This window comes from Nyctereutes procyonoides, unplaced genomic scaffold (assembly GCF_905146905.1).
Source record: "Nyctereutes procyonoides isolate TBG_1078 unplaced genomic scaffold, NYPRO_anot_genome, whole genome shotgun sequence".
NCBI lineage: Eukaryota > Metazoa > Chordata > Mammalia > Carnivora > Canidae > Nyctereutes > Nyctereutes procyonoides.
The window spans coordinates 9760123-9784999 of NW_026575036.1; the positions used below are offsets into that span (position 1 = coordinate 9760123).

At 35.9% G+C, this 24877-nt stretch overlaps 1 protein-coding gene across 1 annotated transcript in view; it reads left to right on the top strand.

Annotated features, from left to right (window-relative positions):
* The window catches only part of IRAG2 (inositol 1,4,5-triphosphate receptor associated 2), a 126493-nt gene that overhangs the window by 45322 nt on the left and 56294 nt on the right, over nucleotides 1–24877 (top strand). Inside the window, 9 exon segments of the mRNA XM_055318836.1 lie at nucleotides 1409–1459; nucleotides 4375–4452; nucleotides 6989–7045; nucleotides 8537–8596; nucleotides 8695–8759; nucleotides 9734–9833; nucleotides 11509–11676; nucleotides 12396–12497; nucleotides 13701–13864. Coding sequence (XP_055174811.1) covers nucleotides 1409–1459; nucleotides 4375–4452; nucleotides 6989–7045; nucleotides 8537–8596; nucleotides 8695–8759; nucleotides 9734–9833; nucleotides 11509–11676; nucleotides 12396–12497; nucleotides 13701–13864 — 845 coding nt within the window.

Genomic DNA, 24877 nt, shown 5'->3' on the forward strand with positions numbered 1-24877 from the left:
TGGAAGGGTTAAATAAGTTAATACATGTAAAGCAAACAATGTCTTTTTTCCTCCCAGGGCTCAATATTGTTAGCTGCTATTGTTAAAAGTGCAGAGTCCTAGATATACAACCCTAACTTTTTGCATTTTATAGTGTTTTACAATTTCAAAGGAATTTTTACTACTTTATCTCATTGGTCATAGAACTTCTATGAGGTAAAAATAGAAGTTAATGTACTTCAATTTAAAAAGTTAATAGTTATAGGTAAAGACCAGAGATGTTTTGATTATTCAAAGTCAATTATCTAATAAATGTAGAGCTACAACTGAACTCAGGTCTTCAGATTCCAATTACGTGGTGTGTGTGTCCTTTCATTCTTGTACCAATGACATCTTAACCTGTGCTGCTTCCCCTTTTATTTTTATGTTATAGGAGTAATAATACCTGTCTGCTCTGTAAAATGAGGAAATGCATGGGTGCCTGGGTGGCTTGGCCAGCTGTGGCTCCAACTCTTGATTTCAGCTCAGGTCATGATCTCAGGGTTGTGGGCTCTGCACTGACCATGAAGCCTGCATAGGATACTGTCCCTGCCTCTCCCTCTGCTCCTCTGCACCACCCCTCATCGTACCCCACCCTCAAAAAAATGAGGAAGTACATATTAACAAAGAAAAAATAAAATCCCACAAAATCCTTAACTTACAGGCAGCCCAGGTGGCTCAGCGGTTCAGCGCCGCCTTCGGCCTAGAGCCTGATCCTGGAGACCTAGGATCAAGTCCCGTGTCAGGCTCCCTGCATGGTGCCTGGTCCTCCCTCTGCCTCTGTCTCTGCCTCTCTCTTTCTCTCTCTCTCTCTCTCTCTCTCTCCCCCTATGTCTCTCATGAATACATAAATAAAATCTTAAAAAAAAATCCTTAACTTACCCTATCCATGAGATTTACTGCTAACATTTGGCATATATCTTGTCCTAGAATATTTTTTCTTCTTGTGGTTCTGAATTTGATGCTCTTAATTATAAAATGGTTTTTGCAATTCATATGTTCTGGTAATATTGAATTTGAGAATATCCATAGCTTCAAGTAGAAAGCTAGAACTTTTTGTGATTTCAAGGTGCCATTTAAATAGATGAATTCATACTACCTATCGTAAGTGGAGGGTGGGAAAGAAGCCAGGCTATTCCTTTTTTGTTTTTCTCTCTTTCCCTCCCTGTCAGATTGAGCCAAGGAGAAGAGTGATTTCTTACAAATTCCAAGAAACTAGAAGTCAAAGGTTTAGCTTCATATTGAGAATATTTTCAGACTAGGCTCATTTGTGATCTGTCAATACCATGTTTAAAGCTGAGAAAGAGAAAGAATGTCAGTCTTAGAGATAAATATGAAGTATTTTAATAAATTTCTAAGTGATTTTGATTCCTTTCTCTCAATGAATCAGGAGACAGAAAACCGGGCTCTGATTCTTAAGATTCGGATTCTCCAAGAAGAGGTATGTTGAAATTACTAAAAACAGGTACAGATAAACATATGGAAATCATATAGGCATGCGTTCGGACCCTGGATTAAATAGAAATCATGTGAATATTCAGGATCCTATGAACCAAAGACCATATTGCTTTGTCAAATGAGGAAGAGTGGATAGGGCTTTCATGTCTGAACAGAAATACATTATTACCTTGTAATTATCCATGGAAGGAATGGGGTTTAAGAAATTCAGATTTAAAATGAAATGAAATTAACTTATATAAAAAAGTATACAAATCAAGAAAGAAAAGGTAGACATTATCTAATAATTTTCCATTATTCCACTGAAATAGATGGAAAAAGTCTTGAATCTAAGACCCAGTCACTGTCTGAAAGTCTGACTTTAGAAAAAACATTTAGCTTTCTGGAATTAATAATATCTATTCCCTACAGCTACTTTAGGGATTAAGATAATACATGTGAAGCTATTTGATGAATTGTAATGTACTTCATATATGTTAGGAAATAATAGTTAAATCTCTAAAAAAAATTAGCCTATGCCTTAAATTTTTTAATCAACAGAGTTAAAGCACTGAAGCAACAGGTAACAGAGCTACTCATAAGTTATGATTTTGGAAGAAAATTCTCTATAATTATCTTTTAAATGTTAAATTTATGTACAGTTTTTTATTTGGGTTTATCAGGGGTATTCATTAAGCTGTAATGAACAGTTTGATGGAGCATTATCTCAAATATGGGCCAACTGGACATTAAAGAAATTTTATAGTGGGTTGGAAAGGAACAATTAAAAGACTGTCAAGAAACCCTACCTTAGATTTAGACGTGGTATAGCAACAAGGCCAGGTTTTCATGAAACTAGTACTTTATGGTTAAGCTCTCAGTGTAAGACATTTTTCTCCTCATATTTAAGATGATTGACTAGCATCAAAGAATTGTACAGAACTGAATTTAGAGGTATTAGATATTAGGACGTCCTGAGGTATTAGGACGAAGATGTGGAGCCCTTAATCACGAGAGCATTGCAATTATTGATGTGCATTATAAAAAGCATATCAATGTCATGACTAGCTGAGATTGGCATATATCTTTAGGTGGTAAAAATCTGATGCACTGTGAAAAGTAACAGCACAATAGCTTGGTAGTTACTTTCACTCACTTCATTCATTCATTCAAACATACTCATTGGGAGACCTTTGTGAGCACTATTCTAGGTGTTGAGGATACGAGCTTATGCACAAAAGCCCATGTGGAACTAGCATATTAGGTGGTGATTAGTGCTATGGAGGAAGGAAAAGCAGAAAACAGAATTGTGGGACAGTGCAATTTAAAGTAGAGTGGTTAGGAAAAGTAGCCTTATGAAGTTAATCATTTGATAAAAATGAAAGGATGTTTATCAGTGAAGGAACATTCCAGGCAGAGGAAGCCATAAGCTCTAAGTCCTTGGGCTCAGCCTGCATGCTCTTTTTGAAGGACACCAAGACCAGTGTGGTCAGTGCAGAGATAACAAGCACAAGAATTACAGACGAGGGTTGCAGGGAGCCAGACCCACAGTGTCTCATAGAGGCCTTGTATGGACTCTGGCTGCTTCTGCTGATTGAGATGGGAGCCATTGGACAGTTTTGAGCAGAACAGAAATGTGATCTAATTTCTATTTTAACAAGATAACTCTGGCTTCTGGGTTTAAAAATGGTAGTGGAACAAGGAAAAAAGTGGGAGACCAATTACAAGGCTTTGTAACATGCAGGCATGAATTTACAGAGGCTGATGCAGAGGTGAGCGGAGGTGGAGAGAAGTGTTAGATCAGCAAATGCTTTATAACCTATCCAAGGGTATTTATTATATGTTCTGGTGATATGGATGTTCTCTTCTGATTGTTGCTAATGTCTCAGTGAGATAAAAGCAAAGTCATTGGCTGATGCTGAGAAAGTTGGAGGAAGTATGGGAAGCTCAAGGAGAGAGAAGGGATGAAATAGGTCAGGAATTGGTAAACATTTTGTAAAGGATCTGATAGTAAATATTTTTTTAGGCTTCCCTGGCTAAAAGGCCTTTTCTGTAACCACTTACTTCTGCCATTGTCATATGAAAACAGCCATAAACAATATGAAAAAAATAGGCCATTGTGTTTTGAAAAAGCTTTGTTTACAAAGCAGGTGGTCAACCGCAGTTGTGGGGGTGGAGGTGGGGAAGTTGGTGTAATTTCCCTGATTTAAGCCAGTGGCCACGTGAATGGACTAGAATTGTATGATATGATCACCAGTAAACATTGAAGTTAAAAATTATGGATTGAATGTGTGACCTGGTGGTTCATTTGTATTTTTCTTTAACAATGTTTATCTGGAAGGGTGCTGTCATGGAGTGGGTAGCAAGCTGAAATTAAGCAAATACTAAGAAGTAGGTAGGGGAGAGGCAAGGGAATTGAGGGGAGGTGGAAGAGAGGTTATTGTAATGATTGACCATGGATGAATTTAAGCTGAATAAAGAGGGGACTGAGTTCATAGGGAGATGGAAGGATAATGAGAATGTGGTAGAAACAACGGATTGCAGGCTTCAGTAGGGACTGAAGTTTAGGTGGCTCTCAAAAAAGTAATCTGGAAAGAGAAAGTGGTGGTTCAAGAGTAAAATATTTGTAATTAAAATCATGGTGGGGTCATACTTGCTGGGAATGACAAGTTTAAAGATGTGACTGGTCAGTGAATGGCTGAGTGACCATGGAAGATAAGAAGGATCTCTCAAGAGTATTCCTGGATGGTTTTGTTAAAAGGACCATGTTATTTTTGGATAAAGTCTACAGTTTTGTCCCTTAGTTTAAAATAGATTGTGATGTTAATGATGAAAATACCACTTCCTAAAAAAAACTTTGTGATGTTCTTTTATTCTTTTTTTGTCTAAATCTAAGAATATTATCTTCTTTTACATCAGAATACTAAGAACATTATGGATATATATAAATTGGAAAAGAAGATTGAGGAATTGTCTAAAACTGAGATAGAGTACCAAGTAAGCACTTCCCAAATACTGGTAAAATATTTTCTTTTGTCAAAATAATATTACTTTATGAAAGTGCATATGACTTATTGACAAAATAATGTTTGATTATACATTTTTTAATTTGTATTCCTCAAAATGTCTGAATGACAGTGTATGAAACACAGTTTCTATTTTTCAAAATGTAATGGCTTTACTGATATCTGATATATAACACACATGCCATTAAATTCATCCACTTAAAGTATGTAAGTCAATGGTTTTAGTGTATGTTCACAGAATTGGGTAACTATCACCAAAACCAACTTTAAAACATTTCTGTCATCCCAAAAGAAATAACTTTAGCAGTCATTCCCCACTCCCCAGCAACCCTAGACAACCACTATAGAGACTTTTTGTCTCTATAATAGACATTTACCTATTCTGGACATTTCATATAAATGGAATCATATACACTGTGGGGTCTTTTGTGATTGATTCCTTTCATTGAGCATAATGTTTTCCAAGGTTCATTTATGTTAGAGCTTATATTAATACCTTATTTCCTTTTATTATTGAAAAAGATTCCATTTTATGGATACACCAAAATTTGTGTATCCATTCATTGGTTGATGAGTATTAGGACTGTTTCTACTACTACTAAAAAAAAAAAAAAAAAAAGGCCTGTTTCTACTTTTTGACGGTCATGAATAATGCTTCTATGAACATTTGTTTATATATATTTTGTGTCAATCTTTATTTTCTCATAAGTATGCATTTAGGAGTGGATCTACTGAGTCATATGATAACTCTGTGTTTGACTTTTTATTTTTTTAGAGAGTGAGAGTGTGCACATGTGAGTGGGGTGGGCAGAGAAAAAGGGAGAGAGAGAGAATCTTAAGCAGGCTCTACACTCAACATGGAGCCTGATACAGGGTTCAATCCTATGAACCTGAGATCATGATCTGAGCTGAAATCGAGAGTTAGATGCTTAACTGACTGAGGCACACAGGTGCCCCTAAGTTTGACCTTTTTAGGAACTCCCAGACTCTCTTCCGGTACCATTTTACATTTCTACCAGCTATGCAGGAGGGCTCAGATTTCTCCACATTCTTGCCAACACTTGTTACTATTTATATTTTTTTATTACAGCAGCAATTTCTAATTTAAGAGTATCTAGTTTTGTAAATCCCTTAATCAGTAAAGATTTCAGCTGTTATACTTTCTAATGCAAGAAATGAGAGCTGGGAAAAATCTATCCTTGATTGAATTAAGGGATGAGAGCCTACACAAATGATTTTTTAAATTATATTATATCTAAAAAGTCTATATCTAGTGCATATTTTTGTTATACATTCCATACATTCTTATCAGGAAACTAAAGAAAGAATATTAATACACTTAGGAATTTGTATCACACTTAATGTCATCTCTAATAGTTTCTCTAAGCAATATTTTTTGATGTAGTATATGTATGTAATAATGTACTTAAATTTCATGTTTGTATGTGGAATTTTCAAGTTTCCTAACAGATACCTAAATTCCATATGTATGTATACATATACATATATTATTACATATATATATCAATCATAGTTTAGACATTCAAATTAATTTTATTCTAGGAATGACTGTTTTTGGAAAACACACTTATTATAAACTAGTAGTAGAAAGAGAAGACATGGGTTCAAATCCTGTCTTGTCTACTTAAAAGTTTTATGACCTTAAATAAGCAATTAACCTCTATTTCAATTTTCTCATCTACTAAATGGATATAATTTTTTCTACCTAATCCCAAAGCTTGGTGGAAACTCAAATGAAATGATTATGTGAAAATATCTTTATAACTATGAAGGGATATCAAATATATATGATAATTCTACTTCTGTCTATGTTGATTATTTTTCTCAGTTTTCAATTCAATTATTACATATTTATCAATCATATTAGAAGTTTTTGCCAACAAACTTGCTTTTGATTTGAATAAGCTGATATATTCACTTTGCTAAAAGATATCTAAACACTTTAAACTATGTTCTTAGAAGAGGAAGAGTCTTTTTTATTTTCCCCTTGCAATCTAGCTAATCAGATTTTGGCAAGTGTAGGTTATATTGCCAGATAATCTGTGGGTTTCTATAGTACTTGTTGTCCAAGAAGAAGAGCCTTTTATATGTCCACATGGACTCTATGTTCATGTCCTATCTAGATTTTCACCAAAAAAACAAAGACTCAATTGGTCATCTTATTATAGGAAGGCTAAAATAGTGGGAACAACACTTGGCTAGAGGCGAAGATTCATATTGTGGGCTCAGTTCTGAGCCTTACTGTATGTGACATTGGGCAAGTCTCCCAATAGTGTGCTGAGCTTTGATTTCCTCAATGGTAAAGTGAGAGCAACAAACCTGGCCTCTCAAGTTGTTGTGAGGCTAATGTGAAAGTTGTTTATAAAGTAAGAAACACCTGCACATTAAAGGTGCTTGAGAAACATGTCCCCCTATTGTAATGATTTTGTGGCATTTTTTACCAAAGCAATGTCCCAATGGCCATCCCTAAATTTGTCTCTTTTCAGATGCAGTTATGTACATATGAGAACACCTTGCTTAATAAAGATGCAAGTTTGCAGAAGGTTGGTACTGTTCCTTTCTATGAAGGCCCATGGGAATGCTAGCTCTCCCTAAATCATAATGAATATGGCCATTTATATAACTTCACTTCCCTTAAGATACCTGATTCTACTATTCTGTCACAAGACTTTCCTTTATAATACTTCACAAAAATGTTCTTCTGAGTAAAGAATACTGACTTCTTTATCTGGGATAAGTTTTAACATATCCTCTCTAACTTTTGGTGGTATTTATCCATTTATGTAATAAATATTAGTGTGCCAATTTGCCAGTACTGGCTAGGCATGATGATGTAGTTTTAAGTCATAATAACACAAATGAGTGTACATTCATTTATTTTAGGGAATAAGAAGAATACTTACCTCAGCTATTTTCTATCTATTTGGATTGATTTGATTGGTAGGTAGGTAGATAGATAACCATTCTCTTTATCTTTATATCCTGTGATCATTGCCTATGTGATAAGAAAAGATTCTGGCTGCAGAAATGCCCTTATGGTGGCTTTAAGAGACATAGGAAGGACATAGAGTTAAGTTAATAAACTTCCATATCCTAAGACATGAAAGTAAATAAAAAGCAGTGTTTCTCTTTTCCTTTCTCTGAATGTTATAAAGTTTCAAAGGAGTCATTTATGAGTTGTGAACATCGACCATATTACTGAATATCATACCAACTTTCTTTATGCATCGTGGGTGTTCTTTTTCTCCATATAGTGACATTATGGTAGTGGTAGCTGCTCACCTCCTCCATAACTCTGGTCCTTCCACCACTTTTTATTTATGCCCCAAATTCATAAGGTATTCATTGAGCACTTCCCATTTGCCAAGCGCCATGCTAGTCATGAGATAAAATTACAGGTTAGACACTGACTATACCCTCTGGTAATACAGTATAAAATTATGATTTTAATAGATATCATTTGAGTGGCACCTGGATAGCTCAGTTGGTTGAGCATCTGCCTTTGACTTGGGTCATGATGCCACCAGGGTCCTGGGATTGAGTCCTATGTTGGGCTCCCTGCTTGGCAGGGAGTTGGCCTCTCCCTCTGCCCCTCACTCCACTCATGTTCTTTCTCTCTCTCAATATCTCTCAAATAAATAAAATATTTTTTAAAAAAACATATCATTTGAACTGGATAAAATTGGATGCTTTAATAATTCATTAGTCATTTGCAGGTAGACTACTTTTTTTTTCCTTAAGTATGTCATGATAATATAATTTTGACTTGAACTTGAGAATTACCTGTCAGACTTTGATTCCATTGAACCAGGCAAATACGAATATAATGGCACCAATTAGGTATAACTGCCTTGCTGTCCCATACTTTTTGTGTTTTTAATCATAAACACAGACTGGCTCAGTTTTCAAAAAATATTGGTAGAAGGTTTTATCATCTTTGGGGATTTACAGTTCTGTGGCTTTGATTGGTAGTCTACTAAATAAGATTTGGTAGACTCACACATTTATTTGCTATTCTTTCTTCTACTTTTCAGAAGGATTTAAGTATAGAAGAACTTAAGTCAACCATCATAGAATATGGAAACTTTATAGAGGTATACCATAATAATCTCACAGTTCGTGAAGTAGAATTTTTTAATGTAAATCCCCCACTAAAGTAACACAAAGAGCCTAATGTTGTATGTGATTCTAGAATTTACGAGGGGATAAAAACAAACTGACTCATGAATTACAGCACTTGCAACAGGAACTTATCATGTGAGTAAAGCAACTTCTCACCAGCATTTTCTTATGTGCCTCCAGCTTGCATTCTTGACTTGCTGAGCTATATACAATTCTTTGAACATGCCACATTTGTTTCTTCTGTATTTTTATAAGTGATGTTTTCTCTGCTTTTCTCCAATAGAACTCCTTCTCAAGTTTTCTATGACCCTGTCTTGCTTTTCTTTTACCTTGAAATTGAGCAATCCCTTTGAGTACACACATGACATGCTATTCTTACCTTTTAACACACATCATCTTATAATTGTTTTCTAATATGCAAAACATGATAATCCAGGAGTCTACAGGAGCCACACAGATAACAAAAGTAAGTAAAATCGTTGGGGGTAAGAGCACATACTTATGAGAATGACAAATGAAAAAAATGCATTACCCAGATGAAGTCCAGCTAATCAGGAGTATATGGGCCTGGGGCACCTGGATGGCTTAGTTGGTTGGGCATCTGACTCTTGATTTCAGTTCAGATCATGATCTTGGGCTGAGGCTCATCAGGGAGTCTACTTGAGATTCTTTCCCTCTCCCTCTACTCTTTCACCTGCTTATGCATGCTTACTCGTTCTCTCTCTCTCTTTTTCTTTCTCTCAAATAAATCTTTTTTAAAAAAGAATATATGGGCCCAGTGTAGCTGTATCATGCTTTTTTAAAGAAAAGCCATAAATCTAGATTTTCATTGAAAGTTTCTAATTTTTAACTATTGGATCCAGTTCTCAAATAAATAAATAAATAAGCAAGCAAGCAAGCATGACCTAGTTGTTTTCAACCACCTAGAGTCACTAGTCGGTGCAGCTCCTGGAGGGTCCAGAGACTCTCTTTTTATTTCTCTATTCCTGAATACTGTATACAGTCTTTGGCACACAAGGGCTTACTGTGTTTAGTGATAAATCCCACTTTGGTGACTTTTAACATAATCACATCTAACCAGACTAGACTATTGCTTTTGTTTTTTCAAGAAATGGGATCCAGTTGAATGTTAGTGGAGAGTGTAATAGTATCATCTCTGAAGAAGAAAAATCTTTACATTGTGAACTCGTTCTTGCTCAGTCTGCAGAGGTAGGTAATTATCAAATGGAAAGCTTGAAACAATAATACCATATGCAATAGCTTACTATTAGGTGAAGGTCCAAACTTGCTGAAGAGTACCTGTGACATTTTGAGGAATCTGTTGATTGTTTTTAGAATCTAAGTCTAAAATCTCTTAACCTGAAAAAAAAGAAGGATCTTTTTCAAATTCTGGCTGAAAACCATAGTGAGGCTCAAGGCTAAATTTGAAGAAGCATGTGTTCAGTGAATCCAGACTTTAGAAATCTTTATATTCTCGATACTTTTTAGGAGAAAGTACCTGTGTTGATCCCCAGCCTGGGGTCCTAAAGGTAACAATAGAGATCCATGAACTATTTTTCAGTATTTTCCTAAACCCCCAAAGTAAATGTATCTGCCAAAAATAAAAATGCTTAGAAACAACACAAAATTGCGCTGCTCTAAAATATAATTGTAGCAGCCCAATATATATGGCATTGATTGTTACATTCTAAACAGAAATTAGCATTTTCATGTTTTTGGTTAATTTTAAGATGCAAGTGAATTATTATTTAACTCTCAGTTTTTTAGGTAAAACCAGTTTTTTACAGCATATGAGGAAATAATCAAAAGCATTTCTGGGGATGAAATGTTGGGTATCCCTCTCAATACTCTATTTTCACTTCTTTGTGCTTTCCAGTTTGTGCTTGTTATGTTAGGAAAGGCTTATTAGCAAAATTAGCTTTCTTTTTACCACTTTGATGGTCTCTCCATATCTGTGGACGATGGATATGTTAGAATGTCCTCCTCCTGACAGCTGTGATATGACCTTGAAAGGAGAGGAAAAATGTCTTTGGGGCAAATGCTGTTTGAATCTCTCTTGCCAAAGATTCAGGGGCAACATATGCTGCCTTCATCTAAAGCTGTCTCAGGCAGCCTTGGACATTCTGCTGAGGGCTGTGCTTTCCTGACATTCTGTTTCAAATACTCATCATCTTACTGTGTTTTTGAAACCAAGCCAATCTGCCAGACTGAATGAAATGGTGGCAAATCTGCCACAGCAGTCCTCTGAGATAATAATGATGTCAAGATGCCAGCCTGTAAAGTTCTATACTTCTAAACAGGGGTTAAGCAGCTAGCAAAGTTCTAACTCTGAGGTTTACCCAATATTGGATTAGGAATTTTGTCTTCTAATTGGAGTCTAGAAATAAGAAATCTGTAAATGTTTTCCAGTAGACAACAAAAAGAAAGTTAAATGTGGTGTTGTCATATATCTAAAATATACAGGACATGGATGCTTTGAGAGAACTATAAGAAATATTCTTTGGTAAACATCATCTGAGAATTTCTTTTATGAAAGAAAGGGGAAGACAAAAGAAAATAATCTATTTTCAGTAAGATTTATTGAACACCCTCCCAACAGTTTTTTTTTCCTGTGAATTTCTTCACCTTCCCCTTTTTCATAAAATTAGAGCCATAGCAGTTTATATTACCCACATGTAAATGTTATCTATTGGGTAAATGCTTTTCCTTAAGAATGAATAAATGTTAAGTTGAAGCCATCCTAGGGAGAAAATGTAAACCATTGTTTGGTAGCATAGGAAGATTTTGTAAGACTACTTAGAACTCTTTGATGGGGACAGTTATATTGACCCATGAGCATTATTTTCATAAAATAAAAACACTGTTCTTTATTAAAATGACAGAGTTGTGGAAAATTTGATAATTGTCTCATAACAATGAAACTGAGTGGCAGTGCACTTTATTTATCTTGTCATTTCTGGATATCATGATGGACCAAGAAATGCTGCTATTACTAAGAAAACTTGAACAAAAGGGAGTGGAATTCGCAGCTATGCTTCAAAAAGCTGGAATCGTATAACATGTGTACTGTGGTGATTCACTGACTAGGAATATCTGTAGATAACTGATCTACAGCCTATTTGCTGAATACAGGCATATCTGAGTTTTGTTGAGACCTAAATTAATCATAATATGAAAAGAGAAGATTTTCCTAAAACTTCCCTGAGGTTGATCTAGTTCTGGCTCAAGTCAGTTCAACCTCAATCAGGTTGATCATTAGATAGGAATTGTTTGGGCTTATTTTTCCTACAGGCTACCCTGTAGTTTCAGAGGACTGAAGACATATCTATTAAACAGTTTCCTTCTGGCTAATAGCTAGTCTCTTACTCCATTTTGATTTTTGACTGGAAGCAAGATGACCAGAGAAAACAGAACACATTCATGACGCTATTTCTAGTGCCTTTCACAGTGCTTAGCATATAGTAGGTAGCATTTAGTTTAATGAGTGGAAAAAAAATCCATGAAAATGTTTGTTTCCTACTATTTGAGAGGGGAATAAAGATGAATACATTTTGTTTTGAAAAATGGTTCTATTTCTATATATTCAGCATATATAGAACACCTGATAAGAGCATTTACACATGGAAACATCCTGGGATAAAGGAAAGTCATGGGGGCCACATTTTGTACGGTGTCTTAATTATATAGTAGAACTTTGGTCTAAACTACTTCTTATATAAGAGCCTATGCCTTTCACCTGAATTCCTAGTTGAACATGTGGAACTTTTGCAGCATGAAGAAGTTTCTAAAGTTGAAACTCTCATGGATAGCTCTCTGCAGTGGGTAACTGATCCAGAAATTACTGTGAAAAAGAAGTGGGAGAACAAGCTTGCTGTAAGTGTTTTATATTTTTGATTTTCCTGGTTTTTCTTCTGCCTTCTTAACCCAGGTAATACTCATTATATATGCAGTACCACTTCTAAGATTTTATTGTAGCCTTCTGCTATCTTGGTCTGTTGGTATATATGGATTGTATGTCTGGAGATGTTTGTGAGTGTGTGTATGTGGGTGAGAGTAAGAATGTGAGGGTGAGGATAAGTATGTGTGACTATGAGGGTGAGTATAAGTGTGGGTAAGGGTGAAGGTGAGTGTGTGTGAGGGTTAGGACAAGTGTGTGTAAGGGTGAGAATAAGTGTGAACTTGAGGATGAGGGCAGCTGTGTGTGAGGGTAAGGATAAGTGTGTGAATGTGAGGAAGAAAGTGAGAGTGAGGACATGTGATATATGTTAAAGAGACAATAGATAAAATGATTTAATGAAAAAGTATATTATTTGCATCCTTTGAGAATTGCTAGTAAGCCTGAATTTTTCCTTGACCTATTAAAATTCTCTAAATTCAATGGAATGATTGTGTAAATGGTTATTCCTGAAATTCTGACATTTTTATTATCCCAGAAATTAGCAGAACATGAGAACTTTAAGCAGCTATTTCCAGTTTTGTTATAAAGGAAGCATATAAAAAGAAATTAATTTATCTATTACTTATCTCTACTTCTTGACTGCCAGACAACTTTCTAACATCCTCTACTTCTTGACTGCCAGACAACTTTCTAACATCCTCTACTTCTTGACTGCCAGACAACTTTCTAAAATCCATCAGCTTTCCTAAGTAAAGTTACAACAAGGAACAAACTCTGAAGACTCTGGAATATTAATTTCAACACCTTTAACAAACTCTTTTTTAAAGTTTTTTTTTTAATATGCTAACCAACAAATACTGATTTTATTGGATTTCCTTGTCTCATCCCATTCTAAAGCAATTCTGACTGATGAAATAAATGGTCATGGACCACTTATATTAGAAAAAACTCAATTTTAGGCACATAACAGGTACCCAATATGCGCTTGTTAAATTGAGATAATCAGTTCAAAGAATAATCAATCTTTGGGCAGTTGAGAATTGGTATCTATTCAATTAAAATTTTTGGGTTTCATAACCATGAATACTATTGAGATAGGATGACCACAGTATTTTGTATTGCATTTATTTTATATTTAACACTTGAATAGTGGAAGTTTTTTGTGACTTTTCTTGTAGGAATTTAAATATATAATGGAAGAGAAACTAAATCTTTGCATATTAATGCTGAACAGCTTGGGAAACCACAAAGAGTCTCTTGATAAAGAATTTGTCAAATTAATAGAGATTTTGAAGAGATTCAGACTGGAATATTTTTATTTCAGAAAAGAATTTCTTTCCAGGTGATGGTCATTTATATGTAAGAAACCCATGCTTTAAATTCATAATACATTTGAGATTGTACTTTGGCATTCAGTTTACTTTTTTCATGTTGTAAACATTGATTTCAAATGACACTTTTTCAAAGAAGGCATTTTGTCTGATAATTTTGAATTCTCAAAAGTTATGAAATAGACCTATGTATTCAAAATTCCAAATCGTGGGCAGCCTGAATGGCTCAAGGGCAGCCTGGGTGGCTCAGCAGTTTAGCGCTGCCTTCAGCCCAGGGCGTGATCCTGGAGCCCTGGGATCAAGCCCCATGTCGGGCTCCCTGCATAGAGCCTGCTTCTCCCTCTGCCTGTGTCTCTGCCTCTCTCTCTCTGGGTCTCTCATTGATAAATAAATAAAATCTTTAAAAAATTCCAAATCGTGAACTTTAGCAATTTTGGAAACCCATAAAATGAGTTATTTTCCCTAAAGAAGAAAGTTGGAATTACAGAATATAGAATTCTCTTAACCAGAAATGTCTTTAGAGATCATTTAGTAAAACCTCATAATTTTACAGAGGACTGAGGCATTAAGGCTATAAAGTGAATTGATCAAGACCTGAGAGTTATTAATGGAAAATCTATGAAGTGATCTATTAACAGAAGAATTTGCTGAGTTTATTGACTCTTTTACCATTGGGCTTCATTTTCTGTCTCAGTATACAGTGTATTGTATTAGGCACTAGTCAATTAAATTTCAAGTAAAGAAGTCAGGGGATTAGAGGACTCTAAATGTAAAATAATTTACTATCTTACTGTTCCTTTAACCTTAATTCTTATAATTATGGAGAGATTCTTAAAATTTGTATACTCTGTAAACCACATAATAAACAAGGAGAGCTATTTTGTCTTTTATTGACCACTATTTATATAGCCGCTAGTACCATAGTAAGCATTCCATTAAGAAATGCTTTTTTTTTGGTGAGTGAATGAACATGGATTCAAATTCATATTGAATCTGAGTAAAGTAAATATATATATATATACAGTAAATATATATAAAGTAAATATATATATATATATAGTTAGAGATTGAAGTTGCTTAAAGAAAATAGCCAAAAGAAACTATTTTATTCCCCCTAAATAAGAAACCCAGATACCAGAGAGAGGTTAATACCAGAAGAAACACTCAAGAAAATGATCTTCTGCTTTCCCTAGGAAGTAGGGAGCCCAGACTTCCCCATAGGGGTAAAGGTGTGGGTTAAGTGGATATGCAGCTTCCTTACATGGATACCATCTCCACAAAAGGGAGCATTGAAATCTTCTAGTTAGCCACAAAGAACTATTTGGAGAGGATCCTGCACTAGAGTCATTTCTGAATAAGTGAATCTTCTGTATTATTCTACAAGACACACAAGCAACCAAGTTAAGTAACAGTAGGTGCAATTTGTTGAGAGCTTACTGTGTTGGAGGTAGTGCTAAGAATTTGACATACTTTTATCTCTAGAGAGGTTCAGTGACTCACTCAAGGTTACTCAAGAGGGATTAAGTGACAGCTGGGAGCAGGCCTAGATGTGTGTAACTTCAAAACTTGTGTTCTTTCAACTATTAATCCCCCACCATCTGCTTGTTAAAATCAAATAAAATATTCATTAAAAATATTCTGGGAACCTGGCACCAGGCAAAATACTACTCATCACTGTAAGGATAGTTAAAGCCTGTGCCTTCTAGATATAATTTAAAACAGACAAAGTCATTTATTGGCTACACACAAAATGATTTAACTATCAGTTTTAGCAATGAATAAGAATATAAGTGGAGTTGGGCACCTGGGTGGCTCAGTCAGTTCAGTGTCTGACTCTTGTCTCAGCTAAGTTCTTGATCTCAGAGTTCAAGCCCTGTGTTGGGCTCCACACTGGGTGTGGAGCCTACTTAAAAATGTGTGTGTGTGTGTATTATTTTGTAGAGATGAGTATAAGAATTTAGGTAAGATAGACAATATTTATTTATTTATTTATTTATTTATTTATTTATTTATTTATTTATTTATTTATTTATTTTAAAGATTTTATTTATTTACTCATGAGACAGAGAGAAAGAGGCAGAGACACAGGCAGAGGGAGGAGCAGGCTCCATGCAGGGAGCCCAACATGGGACTCGATCCCGGGTCTCCAGGATCACGCCCTGGGCCCAAGGCAGCACTAAACCGCTGAGCCACCCGGGCTGCCCATAGACAATATTTATTAAAGGTAACTTTCAGGGGCTGTTTGCTGAGGAGAAGGCTTTCATTCTGTTGCAAGATAAATAGTCTTCAGTGCTGAGGAATGGAAAGAATTGAGTGAGTCAAGGAGAAATATTGAAAGAAAAAATCGCTCTTGACGGTCTCAGTGAGAAAAGCATGTTATTTGTGCAACACCCAAATATGAGTTCCTTGCCGGGTTCTTTTTTTTTCTTTTTGGTGCTAGAAAATTAAATAAGATCAAAATCTCTACATCCATGAAACTAATTATCTATTAAGGGACACAGATAGTGAACAAATAAACACATAACTATATAACATAATGCCAGAGAGTGGTAAGTGATAAAAAATAAAATAAAAGGAGGATAAGAATAAGAATGATGGGGCAGGAAAACCTAATTTTAGGAAAATGGCCTGGAAAGACCTGTGATTGACAAATTTAATGGAGAGCTTAGTGGAGTGAGAGAGTGAGGTAAAAGATGATCTAGGAAGGATTCTAGCTGGAAGAATTAGCTAGTGCAAAGGCCCTGAGGTTTTAATGAACTTAGTATGTCTGAGCAGCAGCAAGAGGCCAGCATGGCTGGGGCAGAGTGAATGCTAGGCAAATGGTAGGAGATGAAGTTAGAGAGATAGGCAGGAGTTAGATTCATGATCTTACAGTCCATGCTTAGGGATTGGTATTTTATTCTGAATAGATTGGAAGAAATCAGAGGATCATAAACAGGAAGGTAATATGACATATTTTGAAAAATTATTCTAGCTGTTGGTAGAGGACTGTCTATAGAGGGGGAAGGTGAAAGCAGTGACACCAGTTAGAATAGTTTTTTCAATAACAGGTCACCAATTAGAGCTCTTGAAATCAATTTACCAGATTATGAGTCATTTTAAAAAACAAATATATCAGAGTACATTTCATATAGTAAGAGTAATATTTCATAAAAATTTTAATTCAGCCGTGTATGTGTGTGTGTATACGTATGTACTTGGTTGAAATATAAAATATTTGCTAAGTTGTGGTCAAAAAAAGCCACTGAGTTAGAAACTATTTCCATAGTCTAGGAGAAGGAGTGTTAACAAGAGTCAGAGTGAGCCAGTTGGTAAGAAACGGTTGGATTCAAACATTGAGGATGGGTCAGATCTTACATGGTAGTGAATTAGTTGTGGGAATGCAAGAAGGAGTCATCTTTGACTTACAGCTTTTTGGTCTGAAAACTAGGTAAATGGGATTCTATTTAAATGGCAAAGTTTCAGAATCAGACTTGGCAGGTGTAGAAACCAAGATTTAGCATTAGGACATGTTAACAAGGAGACTTACTGAATTTAAAAACACCTTCAAAGATAATACTATATTAATATGATAATGTAAGTCTCTATGGAAGAAAAATCTTCAAAAGTTTAAAATCTGTTGAATATATTTAATAGATGGTACTATATAATTCTTAGAAAGCTCTCCTTAAGACTGTTATGATTCAAAAAGTGCATAAAATTATCTTAAAGGTACAAATACATATACATATGTAATATACAGGATTAAAAGTTGTAATATTATTAAATGTGGATTTCTGTTGGTTCTTACAGTCCTTTTGCTTTCCCTTGGAACATAATGTACAGTATTGATAGCTTAGACTATTCCTACAAAAGGGAAAAGTTGGGCAGCCCAGGTGGCTCAGCGGTTTAACACCTGCCTTCGGCCCAGGGCATGATCCTGGAGACCCAGGATGGAGTCCCACGTCGGGCCCCCTGCATGGAGCCTGCTTCTCCCTCTGCCTGTGCCTCTGTCTCTGTCTCTGTCTCTCTCTCTCTCTCTCTGTGTGTGTGTGTCTCTCATGAATAAATAAATAAAATATTTAAAAAAGAGAAAAGTTGATAAAACTAATGTCTTAAAAAAAAAAAGAGGTGATGTCAGCAAGAAATTGGCTTTCCTTCCCCCAAGGGATATACTGATTCAACAGTAATATATGGACGCCTTCACTTTGTGAGAAATCCAGAAACTAGTTGAAAGGCTCCTGTACCCTGGGTAGTTGTGAAACCAGCCACATCAATACTGGTTGGAAAATTCTAGATGCCCTGTCAGTGTAATTTCTGCTCCCAACATAGGACTGTGTGGTCAGAAGGAATCCCCCAGCTCCCAGTTTTTCCCTGGGGAGAAAGAATTAGACTGTGTGTCCGTGTTTCAACTTTTCTGAGGACTTAACAAAATACTGGCTTTTGTCTCATCTGTCTCAGAGTGCAGATGGAACTGGGTGTACTGTAGATGCCTAAGGGAGACTGAGAACAATAATGGCAGGTGGAACCCCAGATCTTTGCTTTTTCCTGGAAGAAAAGAATAGGACTACACATTTTCTGGGAGTTGTCTAAAAGACTCCCTTCTGTTACACCATCTTAGAGCAATGATGTTACTATCATACTCTAGACACTTAGGGCCCAGTAAGGACAAAAATGGTGATTTGAACTAGAATGAAGATTTGAGAGCCCTCAGAACCTCTGACCAAACTGATTGATACAGGTTTTCTCCTATGTAAGTCCGGGCAGTGGAGACTAGAAGTGGTTGTTTTTTCTAATGTGCAGATACCAACAAAAGGAGTCAGGATAAAAAATAGGGAAATATGTTCCATCCAAAGGAACAAAATCTCCAAAAACTGACCCCAATGAACCATAGATAAATGATTCACCTCACTAAGGATCCAAAATAACTGTCATAAAGATGATCAATGATATCAGGAGAACAATCCATAAAGTGAGAATATCAGAGTGCCTGGGTAGCTTAGTTAGGCATCTGATTCTTGGTTTTGGTCATGATTTCATGTATGTAGGATTGAACCCCATGTCAGGCTCTGTGCTCAGTGAGTAGTATGCTTCAGATTCATTCTCCCTCTCCCTCTGCCCCTCCCTGCTCATGCTTGCTCTCTCTCAAATCAATAAAATATTTTTAAAAACAAACCAAAATGAGAATATCAATAAAAAATAAAAGTATTAAAAGAATACCCAACAGAAATCTTAGAGCAGAAGAACATAATAAATAGACTGAAAAATTTACTACAAGAGTTCAACAATGGACTAGATTAAAGAGAAGAAAAGATCAGTGAATTTAAGATGGGTCTCTGGAAATTAGTCAAAGAAATGAAAAGAAAAATTAAAGTGAAGCAATCTTAAGGGACTTATGGGATACCATAAAGTAGATCACTGTATGTATTATTACAGTCTCAGAGGGAGAAGAGAGAAAGAAGTTATTCAAAGAAAAATATGGGGGTGCCTGGGTGGCTCAGTCAGTTAAGCATCTGCCTTCGGCTCAGGTCATGATTTTAGAATCCCAGGATCAAGCCCTGCATCAGGCTCCCTACTCATTGGAGAGTCTGCTTCTCTCTGCCTCTCCCCCAGACTTATGCTTGTTCTCCTTCTCTCTCAAATAAATAAAAATTTTAAAAAACAGAAACAAAGAAAAATATGGCCCAAAACTTCCAAAAGCTGGGGAAGGACATCTAGATCCAGGAAATCCAATGGATTTCAAATAAGATGAACCCAAGAAATTCACATTGAGACACATAATAATTGTCAAAAGCCAAAAATAGAGAATTTTGAAAACAGCAAAGAGAAAAGTTTTGTGATATACAGGGGAAGCACCGTGAGACCATCAGTGGATTTCTCATAGAAACCTTGCAGCCCAGGAGTATGTGGGAAGATATATTCAAAGTACTAAAAGTAAAAGACTACCAACCAAGAGCACTATTCCCTGCAAACTGTCCCTCTAAAATCCAGGTGCTATAAAGACTTTCCCATATAAACAAAGGCTAAAAGAGTTCATTACCACTAGACCTGCCTTAGTAGAATTGCTAAAGGAGTTCAAGATGAAACAAAAGGATCTTAATACAAAAACATATCAAAGTATAAAATTTGTTAGTAAAGGTAAATATATAGACAAATACAGAATACTGTAAAACTATAGCAGTGATGGGTAAATAGCTTTTAATTCTAGGATAAAAGTTTAAAAATTATAAGTATATAAAATGGTAAAAACATAGTAAGGTACACTATATTCAAAGTTGTAAATTGTGGTATCAATAACAAAGTGGGGGGAGGAGAGAAGTAAAATTGTAGTTACTGTATGTAATTGAAGTTAAATTGTTATCAGCTTAAAATAGACTATTAGGTTTTATGTAAGCCCCATGGTAACCATGAAGAAAATACCTATAGAAGATGCACAAAAGAAAAATGAGTCAAGGGATCCCTGGGTGGCGCAGCGGTTTGGCGCCTGCCTTTGGCCCAGGGCGCGATCCTGGAGACCCGGGATCGAATCCCACGTCAGGCTCCCGGTGCATGGAGCCTGCTTCTCTCTCTGCCTATGTCTCTACCTCTCTCTCTCTCTGTGTGACTATCATAAATAAATAAAAATTTAAAAAAAAAAAAAAAGAGTCAAAATATTAATTAAAAAAAAAAGGAAAACACGAAGACAAGAAGGGAGGAAAGAGGAACTAAAGTACTCTGAGACAGAAAACAATGAAAAAAAATGCCCATGATAAAATCCTACTCTATTGATTATGTTAAGTGTAAATAGAGTAAACTTTCCAATCAAAATACATAGAGTGTGGCTCAATGGATTAAAAAATAAGATCCAACTGTATGCTGTCTACAAGAGACTCACTTCAGATTTAGAGACACACATAGGCTGAAAGTGAAGTGATGAAAAAAGATATTTCAGGCAAATACTAACCAGAAGAGGGACAGGGTAGTGATACTTATATCAGAGAAAATAGACTTCAAGTCATAAAACAAAGGAAGGACATTATGCAGTGATAAAAAAAAATCTGTTCACTAGAAAGATATCACAATTATACATGCACTCAATGTCAGAGCACCTAAATATATAAAGCCTATATTGACAGAATAGAAGGAACAAGTAGAAAGCAATATAATAGTAAGAGACTTCATTGTACCACTTTCAATAATGGATAGAACACTGAAATAGGAAATAAGAAAGCAATACCCTGGAACACCACTATAGACCAAATGGACCTCACAGACACATACAGAACATTCTACCCTATAGCTACAGATATACATTCTTCTCATGTGCATATGAAACATTTTCCAGGATAGATCACATGTTAGGTCACAAAACAAGTCTTAAAAAATTTTTAGAAGATGGAAATTATACTAAGTATCTTTTCTAACTACAATGGAATAGAAACAGATAGAAATCAATGCCAGAAGGAAAGCTAGAAAATTCACAAATATTTAGAAATTAAACAATACACTGCTAAAAAACCACAAAGAAGAAATTAAAAGGGTAATTAGAAAATATCTTGAGACAAAAGTGGGAAGAACATATCAAAACATATCAAAGCTAGAAAATTCACAAATATTTAGAAATTAAACAATACACTGCTAAAAAAACCACAAAGAAGAAATTAAAAGGGTAATTAGAAAATATCTTGAGACAAAAGTGGGAAGAACATATCAAAACATATCAAAGCTAGAAAATTCACAAATATTTAGAAATTAAACAATACACTGCTAAAAAAACCACAAAGAAGAAATTAAAAGGGTAATTAGAAAATATCTTGAGACAAAAGTGGGAAGAACATATCAAAACCTACGCAGCAAAAGCAGTATTAAAAGAGAAATTAAGAGTGACAAATGCCTACATTAAAAAGAAGGAAGATTTCAAATTAACAACTTTATAGCTCAAGAAACCAGAAAAAATAAGAACAAACTAAGTTCAAAATTAGTACAAGGAAAGAAATAATAAAAATTAGAGGAGAAACAAATGAAATAGAGAATAGAAAAACTCATTAAAAAATAAAATTGGGGGATCCCTGGGTGGCGCAGCGGTTTGGCGCCTGCCTTTGGCCCAGGGCGCGATCCTGGAGACCCGGGATCGAGTCCCACGTCGGGCTCCCGGTGCATGGAGCCTGCTTCTCCCTCTGCCCGTGTCTCTGCCTCTCTCTCTCTCACTGTGTGCCTATCATAAATAAATAAAAACAAAAAAAAATTAAAAAAAATAAAATAAAATAAAATTGGTAAAATAGAGCTGGGTTTTTTAGTTAAATTTTTAAATATCTTCAATTTATTTGTAATTTTAATTCCAGTATATTAATATCATTGTTATTTTAGTTACAGGTGTACAGTATAGTGATTCAATAATTCTATCCACTACTCAGTACTCACCATGATACTTATATTCTTATCCCATTTCACCCATCTCCCATCCACCTCTGGTGACCACCAGTTCTCCATACTTAAGAGCCATTTTTTTTTTTTGGTATCTCTTTGTCCTTTGTTCATTTGTTTCATAAATTCCACGTATGAGTGAAATCATATGGTATTTTTCTTTCTCTGGTGAACTTATATCACATAGCATTACACCCTCTAGATCCATCTATGTTGTTGCAAATGGCATGATTTTATTCTTATTTATGCCCGAGTATTATTCCATTTCACACACTCACACCACACCACACCACACCACACCACACAACATCTTCTTTACCCATTCTTCAATCAATGGACACTTGGGTTGCTTCCATAATTTGGCTGTGGGTTTTTCATATGAAACCTTTGTTATGTTGAGATATGTTCCCTCAACCTACTGTGTTGAGGGTTTGGTCATGAATGGATGTTGTGCTTGCCAAATGCTTTTCCTGCATCTATTGAAATAATCATATAGTTATTATCCTTTCTCTTGTCGATGTTATGTATCATGTTGATTGATTTGTGAACTACTGAATCCCTCTTGCATCCTAGGATTAAATCTCAATCACGATGAATGACTTAATGTATTACTAGATTTTGTTTAATAGTATTTTATTGAGGATTTGTTCATCCTACTTTTCTTACTCCTGCTTACGGCCATTCTTTTCCACTCAGAGTCCCCTTTAACATTTCTTGTAAGGCTGCTTTAGTGGGGATAAATTCTTTTAACTTTTTTTTTTCCCCTAGGAAACTGTCTCTCCTTCTATTCTATACAACAGGCTTGCTGGGTAGAACTTCCGGTTGCCTGTTTTTTCTTTCAGCACTTTGAATATATCATTCCACATCCTCTGGGCTACAGAGTTTCTGCTCAAACATCAGCTTATTGCCTTATGGGGTTTTCCTTGTATGCAACTCTTTTCTTTTGCTGTTTTTAAAATTCTCTCTTTATTACTCCTTTTTGTATTGTTAATTACTATGTGCCTTGGTGTGGATCTGCTTGGTTGACTTTTTTGGGGACTTCCTGTGACTTGCAGATCTAGATTTGTGTTTCATCTTCCAGATTCAGAAAGTTTTCAGCTATTATTTCTTCAAAAAATATGTGTGTATATATATATATATATACACACACATATATATACATACATATATAAATTTATATTTACATATATATATTTCTTATATATTTATATTTCTTCCCCCTTTGCTCTCTCTTTTCCTTCTGGGATCCCTGTAATATGAATGTTATTAGGCTTGACCAATCATTGATTTCACTTAGTTTATTTTAATTTATTATCATTTTTTTCTTTTTCCTGTTCACCTAGATTGCCACTACCCTGTCCTCCAGGTCACTGATCCATTCTCCTTCCCCTACAGTATTTTAAATTTCAGTTATTGAGTTACATCTCTGACTGGTTCTTTTCTATGTTCTCTATCCTTTTGTTGAGGGTCTGAGATCCTATTATCTTTTCTTCAATCCATTGAATATCTTTCTTACCATTACTTTAAATTTTCTAAAAGGCATATTACTTACCTCTGTTTTGTTTACCTGGCTTGATGTGATTTTTGACTTGTTCATTTGGGACATATTCCTCTATTTCCTCATTTTGTCTAACTCTCTGTGCCTGTTTATATGTGAGGAAAGTCAGGTAGGTTTCCGATGTTAAAATTAGTGGCCTTATGAGAAAAGAGGTCCAGTGGAGCCCTGCTGTGCCATGTCCCCTATTCACCAGACCTGGTCTTTTAGAGGTGTCTCCTATGTGTGTTATGTGTATACTGCTATTGTGACTGGGCCTTCAGTACAGTCATCTGCAGTGGCTCTCCTCACCTGTTGTGGACACAGTTTGATCCCTGCATTGTTAATGGGCCAGTCTGGGCCATCCTGGGCTTGATTTGTGTCAGACCAGGCTTTTCTCAGAGCTGCAGTAGCATCAAACTTCAGAATGTTCTCCTGTGTTGTTCCATGAGAAGCCTTCATTGACAGGCAGGGACTGCAATCAGACTGGATATCTACCCCTAGCACACTGCAAGGGACACAATCAAACTAGTGTGTGTGGTTATCTTTTCCTCTCCCCTCTCCCTCTAGCCAGTTTGGAGGAGTGTTGGCCCCTGCTAGGTCTGCTTGTACACTTTCAAGCTTGTGGCACTGCTTTGAATGGATTCCTGCCAAGGCCACTTTTTGGGAGACAGGTCTGAGGGAGAATGAAGGGGTGGGGTGCACTGCCAGCAAAGTCTGTGCTGCTCTACTGTGGGAGGGTGCATGAAAACTCCTGCCTAGTCCAGGGTGGAGGAGGAGCACCTAAAGGAGAATGCAGGCTGGGATGCACTGTTATCAAACTAGGCAGAGTGTTTGCTCTGTGCTGGTTCCCGCTGGTGTCAATGTATCTAGACTGGGAAGGAAGGGGAGGGGAGGGAAATGGTGCCTTCCATCTCTTTTGTTCTTGAAGAAGTCTTACAAAGATCTTTGCCCCTCCAGCACTTGCTCTGAGATTAGCAACTAATCTGTGGTGAGTCTATGCTCCCAGGAAATGACCTGGGTTATATACAGTGATGTGTGTGTTATCTAGGTGTATCTGTGGGATAGGGTAAGCCTAGGACCCTCCTCTTCCGACATCTTCCCTGAA